Raw genomic sequence first — 6,370 nt, 5'->3', positions numbered from 1 at the left:
GCTGGCTTGAACTAAAAACCCTCATGCCTCAGCTTTCTGAGGGTGCAGGATAGATGTTTGGGGCCCCTCCCCGAAATAATTAATTCACTCTTTATTGTCCTGTGTGTCTAGGCCTCACCAAACCCACAGCGGCCTGCACTCTCCCTCACACCTTCCCTGCCCCGCCTCGGCTGCTGTGGAGAGGTCAGGGTACACGGATGTCATCCTTAAGGGTTTTCCAGGGGTATGGTGGTGCACTCCTGCAACCCTAGCACTCAGGGAGGCTGAGGCAGGTGGATCACACATTGCAGCCAGCCCTAGCCTGGGAAATTTAGTGATTTAGCAAAACCCTGTCTCCAAACAAACAAAGGTTGGGGACATAGCTCAGTGTGTAGAACCTGGATTCAACCCCAGGACCACACAAAACAGAAACCCTTCGGCCTCTCCTGTGTTTTGCTTTCCAGCAGCCCTCCGAGGCGGGGGCTTTCTTGTGTCCAGATCTCCAGCTGGCAGAGTCAGTCAGCCCCATCCTCTTGCTGCCATCGGGTATGTGGGGCGCCAGCCCTCACGCCTTACTTCCTTAAGGTTTTTGTCACCATTGCCCCATGTTACAGAGAGGGAAACTGAGGTCCAGAAAGAAGGAGAGCCCAGGCCCTGACCAGGTGGGCTGGCACTGAACGCTCACCCCTAACCACCAGGCTGTGTCACTTCCTCTCAGCAGCTGTGGTGGCAGGGGACCCGGGTGTTGGCTGCCAGGGAGACCATCTGGAGGGGAGGAGGGGCCCTCATGGTGACCTGATTGGGGGCCCGGGCTGAGCCAAGGGGCCCCCTGCTGCCGGCCTTGGCTCCTTGGGGAGCCCCCCAAGTTCCAGACCCCCCTTCTGTCCCCCTCCCTTGAGCCCGCCTGTGGTCTCGGCCCAAATACCAGACAGGGCGAAGCCAGGCTCTGCCTCCAACATTCCTGGTTCCCGCGGCCCGGCCAGGCTGGCTGAGGTTCCAGAAGCAGAGCTGGGGGGGCAGTGGGGGCCCGGGGGCTGGGCCGGCCTGGCCTCACCACCCCATCCACCAGCTGCCCTCCCAGGGGCGGGGAAGGGCTGGGCGGGCTCCCTGGAGCCCCATGAGGGCCGCATGTGGGGGTGGTGGCTCTGCAGGGATGGAGGGAGGTCCTGGGCGTGCCAGGGACTCCGGGAGGTGACCGCCTGGTCCTGGCGATGGTAAGGTGGGCAGCCAGGGTCCAAGGCTTCGCCCCGCATGGGGGATGCTCCCGTCGCCATGGCGACCCTGTGCCCTGCCCGGCACACACTGGGCTGTCCATCCCCAGCGGCCGAGCCTGCTGCTGCCGCTGCTGCTGCTGCTGCTGCTGCCTCTGCCACCAGGCCCCCTGCCTGTCCCCGGCTTGGAGGACCCCGACTTCCCACACCTGGGAGAGAGCTCGCAGCCCCCACCCTGGGCCTGTCCCTGGCGCTGCTCTTGCCCCCAGGCTGATGTGGTGGACTGCGGGGGGCTGGACCTGCGCGTCTTCCCAGACAACATCACCAAGGAGGCCCGGTTCCTCTCCCTGCAGGTGGGGCAGGGCGGGTCACCCGGGGTGACAGGGAGGGTGGGGGAGGCAATGGGCAGTGATAAGACGCAGTTGGTGAGGGCACGCCTGCCAACCCAGCTCTCTGGGAGGCTGAGGCAGGAGGGTCACAAATTCAAGCCCTGACTGGGCAACTAGGTGGCTTAGGGAGTCCCTGTCTCAAAATGAAAAATAAAGGTAGGGCTGGGCTGGCGCTCCACCCACAGGACCTGGGTTCAGTGAAAAAGGGAAGCTGCAATGCTGTCAGTGTGCACGTGGGAAGGGGTCAGGGTCAAGACGGTGGAGTCTTGGGACTGCTTGGGGTCAATGGGATGCGGTATTGGAGTGACAGTTGGGATGTGGGGGATCAATCTTTTGGCAGTTGAGGTTTTGGGGCTGTGCTGTGGGTGCTACAGCCCTGGGTGAAGGTCTTAGTGGTCGGGATTGTTGAAGACCAGTATGGCCAGTATTTGTAATCCAAAAAGGGAAACTGAGGCCCAGGGAGCTGGTGGGCAGAGCCCAGGTGGGGACCAGACAGCTGGCACTGGGCCTGTGAGGATGGAAGATGGGGCTGTTTATTTTCCTTTCCTTCTGTGTGGTGCTGGGGATTCAACCGGAGCCTTGGTCTCTACCTGCAACCTCAGCCCCTTTTTTATTTTGAGATAAGTCTTTTGGCTAAGTTTTCCAGACTGGCTTAGAATTCGAGATCCTCCTGCCTCAGCCTCCAGGGCTGCTGGGATGACAAGCACGGACCACTGTGGCTGGGTGGGCAATCCAGGGGCAAGAGAGTGTTGGGTTTCAATGCTTGGCAGTCCCGAGGCTGTCGAAGATGAGGGGGTGTTTGGGGTGACTGTGGGTGCCCGTGGGGAGTTCACCCCATCCACTCCTCTCCAGAACAACCAGCTCCAGGAGATCCCCTACAATGAGCTGTCCCGCCTCAGCGGCCTGCGCACTCTGGACTTACACAACAACCTCATCTCGTCGGAGGGTGAGGCGGGGGTGGGCGGGCCAGAGGTCCTGAGCCCCCCCCTCAGGCCCCAAAGGTCCCCTCTACCCTCCGCGTCTCCGCCCCCGGTAGCTCTGCGGCTGCACTTCCCAGAAGCGGCCTCCGCTGGGAACGGACAGCCAGGCTGTGGTGGCTGCGGCTCTGGGGGGAGGATGGGACCCCCCCACTTCTTCCCCTCCCTTCCACCCTCCCCTCCCCCACCCGGTGCTCACGGCCCTGCCGCCCCGCCCCCAGGCCTGCCGGACGAGGCCTTCGAGTCGCTCGGGCAGCTGCAGCACCTCTACGTGGCCCACAACCGGGTGAGCCTGCGCGCCGCGCGCCCGGGAGAAAGGCGGGGGGGGGCTGCACGCAAGGCCCCGACGGCTGTGGAGCTGTCGCTGTCGCCTCCTCCCGCAGCTGTCGCTGGCCCCGCAGTTCCTGCCCCGCTCGCTCCGCGTAGCCGATCTGGCCGCCAACCAGGTGACACAGATCTTCCCGCTCACCTTCGGGGAGAAGCCTGCGCTCAGGTAGCCCTGGCTCACGCCCTCAGAGGTCTGGGGACCCAGTGGGGTGCTGGGCCTGCCGGGGCGGGGGGCTGGGATTTGGGGGGTGCAGATCTGCATGAGGGTGTTAGGGGGTCCAGATCTGCATGGGGGGACCTGGGGGCGGGAGCCCCCCCCCCCCCCCCCCCGGCAGGCACGCGCATGCGCACTCGCACTCAGGCTCCAGCCTGGCGGGAGCAGGCAGGCGCTGATGACCGCAGCCTGGGCGCCCCCAGGTCCGTGTACCTGCACAACAACCAGCTGGGCAACTCCGGCCTCCCGTCCGATGCCTTCCGAGGCTCCGAGGCCATCGCCACCCTCAGCCTCTCCAACAACCAGCTCAGCTACCTGCCGCCCAGCCTGCCAGCTGCACTGGAGCGGCTCCACCTCCAGGTGTGCGCCCCGCACGCCCCCACCGCCTGCGCCCCGGGCTCCCCCAGGGCCCCTACCATCCCAACAGCAGGAACTGCCAGCCACAGGTCCCACGTCACCGCCACCGCGCTCTCTCCTGCAGAACAACCTCATTGCCAAGGTGCCGCGAGGGGCCCTGAGCCGCCAGACCCAGCTCCGAGAGCTGTACCTACAGCACAACCGGCTGACCGACAGCGGCCTGGACGCCACCACCTTCAGGTGGGCCTGGCCTGGCTGTCACCACCTTCGACTCCCCCCACACGTCTAAGCCACGCCTTGCTTGCTGAGGGTCTGCTGTGTATTGGGCTTGACACCCGACAGGGTCCATGTCCCCTACCAGTCTGTTCATGTCACTGGCCACTGACTTGAGGGCACTCTACTGCTGAGCTACCTCTCCAGCCAATTTTAGTGTTTGAGATGGTCTGACTCAATTGCCCAGGCAGTATTAAAATTGAGATCCTCCTGCCTCAGCCTTCCTCATGCAGTGGTTTCTTTCTTTTTTTTCTTTTCATAGTGTTTTTTTTTTTCTTCTTTTTTTCTTTATCCAGCCTCATAGCTGCATACGCTTTTATTTTTTAATTTTTTTGTCTTTTTGAGACAGGGTCTCGCTATGCAGTTCAGGCTGGCCCTGAGCTCGCTATGTAACCCAGGCTGGTCTCGAACTCAAAATGACCCTCCTGCCTCAGCCTCCTGAGTTCTGGGATTACAGGCGTGCACCACCACACGCGGCTTGCATATGCATTTCTAGGGGACCCAATATTTTTTTGTGGTTACCCCACAGCTAGCCTTCACGCTGGAACTTGTCCTGAGCACCCCAAGTTTACCTCCCACCCCACTCTCTCAGGCATCACCCCAGCTGAATTCTGTCTCGGGCACCCCTCTCTGGGCGCCTGGCCCGATGCCCACCCTCTCTCCTGCCAGCAAACTACATAGCCTGGAGTACCTGGACCTGTCGCACAACCAGCTGGCCACGGTGCCCGTCGGTCTGCCCGAGACTCTGACCATCCTGCACCTGGGCCGCAACCGCATCCGGCAGGTGGAGGCGGCCCGGCTGCGCGGGGCCAGGAGCCTGCGGTACCTGCTGCTTCAGCACAATGAGCTGGGGGCCACGGGGCTTCCGGCCAGGGCGCTGCGCCCCCTGCGGGCCCTGCACGCGCTGCACCTCTACGGGAACCGGCTGGAACAAGTGCCGGCCGGGCTGCCGCGCCGCCTCGCGGCCCTGCTGATGCCCCACAACCTCGTTGCGGCACTGGGCGCTCGCGACCTGGCCTCCACGCCGAGCCTGACCGAGCTCAACCTGGCCTACAACCGACTGACCAGTGCCCGCCTGCACCGAAGGGCCTTCCACCGTCTGCCCGCCTTGCGCTGCCTCGACCTGGCAGGCAACCAGCTGACCCGGATGCCTGCAGGCCTGCCCGGGGTCCTGCGCGCCCTGCGCCTGCAGCGCAACCAGTTGCGGACTCTGGAGCCCGAGTCGCTGGCCGGGTTGGGCCAGCTGCAGGAGCTCGGCCTGGCGCACAACCGGCTCCGCGTTGGCGACATCTGGCCCGGCACGTGGCACGAGCTGCAGGCCCTCCAGGTCAGGGGCGTCCCAGGCTGCCCCACGGCCGGCCCAGTGGGGTCACCAAAACCCCTGCACGGCAGCATGGGCAGAAGGGCATCTACCCGGCCTCCAGGCCTCCGCCCGCTGTCGCTATCCCTGCCTCCTGTCCTCCAGAACCCCCTCCACCTCTCTGCGCGTTCCCTAGCCCCTTCATTCCACGGAAAAGGTTTGGGGGTGCTGGGCTCTGTACCAGTACGGGAGGCAGCTTTTGCCCCCGCCATCCCAGACAGCCAGGTTAGGCAGCAGCCAGCGAGGCCAGCGCTGGAGCTGGGCGGGGGCATAAGGCTGAGGGTGGCCACGGCCGGGGAAGGGACTCCTCCACTTCGGTGCAGTGAGGGACTGGAAGGGCATCCGTGGGGGGAAGAGGAGGCGGAGGGAGAGAGAACCGGAAGTGGGGTGCAAATTCTATAATCCCAGTACCGAAGTCCAGGAGGCTGAGGCAGATTTGCAAGTGCGAACCCAGCCAGGGCAATTTACCAACTTAGCTTGATTCACTCAAAATTTAAAAAGGGGCCCGGAGGACGGGCCCAGCGTGAAGGTCCCGAGCTTGAAACCCAGTATGGGATGGAAGGAGCCTTGGGTACCGGCAGCGGTACCCAAGGGTCGCCCTGTGCTGTCTTCCCGACTAGGTGCTGGACCTGAGCCACAACGAGCTGTCCTTCGTGCCCCCCGACCTGCCCGAGTCCCTGGAGGTGCTGCACCTGCAGGGCAACCGCATCAGCCATGTGGGCCCCGACGCCTTCCTCAGCACGCCGCGCCTGCGGGCCCTCTACCTCAGGTGCGTGCGGGCCTGGGGCGTGATCTGGTGGGGGCGTGGCCGCGGAGCCGAGGGGCGTGGCTCATGCCTTTCCCCGCCTCTCTGTGCAGGGCCAACCGGCTGCACCTGACCAGCATCGAGCCCCAGGCCTTCCTGGGCCTCCCGCACTTGCGCGTGGTGGACACAGCTGACAACCCGGAGCAGGTCCTGGTCCACCTGCCGCCCAGTGCCCCGCGTCGCCCTCGGGCAGGGGGCTCCTGAGCCAGCTGAGCAGCTCCAAGCCCGGGCAGAGGGGACATTGGGAGACTGTCCAGCACTCATGGGGGCCAGCGCCCTCTCCAGGCTGTGAGTGGACTGGATTCTGAGGATCTGAGGCCCGCGGTTGGTTATCAAGCACCCACCCTCTGAGCTCCTCTACCCCTCCCCCCCCAGCACCCAGGGCTCTCCACCGAGGACTCGGGATGACACATGCACAGCCGGACAGCACCCCCACCCACAGCCTCTCCCTGGGCGAGACAGAAACAGGCCGAGCTGA

The 6,370-nt window shown here is 64.2% G+C and overlaps 1 protein-coding gene across 3 annotated transcripts; it reads left to right on the top strand.

Moving 5' to 3' along the window:
* Positions 1-1,065: 1,065 nt before the first annotated feature.
* Positions 1,066-6,370, top strand: Podnl1 (podocan like 1). Of its 3 annotated transcripts, none has more exons than XM_063228481.1 (10): positions 1,066-1,193; positions 1,301-1,543; positions 2,432-2,525; positions 2,778-2,842; positions 2,940-3,049; positions 3,301-3,457; positions 3,579-3,694; positions 4,397-5,054; positions 5,708-5,856; positions 5,946-6,370. In XM_063228481.1, the coding sequence occupies exons 1-10, from the start codon at positions 1,191-1,193 to the stop codon at positions 6,094-6,096; spliced, it is 1,746 nt and encodes a 581-aa protein (XP_063084551.1). In that variant the 5' UTR covers positions 1,066-1,190; the 3' UTR covers positions 6,097-6,370. The 3 variants fall into 3 exon arrangements, 2 of the variants coding, with proteins under 2 accessions (XP_063084551.1, XP_003468194.3); XR_010040340.1 differs by lacking the exon at positions 1,066-1,193 and having other exon boundaries at positions 1,238-1,543; positions 5,946-6,180; positions 6,268-6,370; XM_003468146.4 differs by lacking the exon at positions 1,066-1,193 and having other exon boundaries at positions 1,238-1,543.

Source organism: Cavia porcellus, unplaced genomic scaffold (genome assembly GCF_034190915.1).
Source record: "Cavia porcellus strain 051 isolate PalLab524CR breed Dunkin Hartley unplaced genomic scaffold, mCavPor4.1 scaffold_17, whole genome shotgun sequence".
Classification (NCBI taxonomy): Eukaryota; Metazoa; Chordata; class Mammalia; order Rodentia; family Caviidae; genus Cavia; species Cavia porcellus.
This window is presented reverse-complemented; position numbering and strand designations above follow the sequence as displayed.

Bases quoted from the DNA above. Each gene is read 5' to 3' on its own strand.
- Podnl1 (XM_003468146.4), top strand. From the start codon at position 1,238: ATGCTCCCGTCGCCATGGCGACCCTGTGCCCTGCCCGGCACACACTGG. The intron at 3,695-4,396 runs GTGGGCCTGGCC...CTCTCCTGCCAG, and splicing joins CTGGACGCCACCACCTTCAG to CAAACTACATAGCCTGGAGT. The intron at 5,857-5,945 runs GTGCGTGCGGGC...CTCTCTGTGCAG, and splicing joins CTGCGGGCCCTCTACCTCAG to GGCCAACCGGCTGCACCTGA.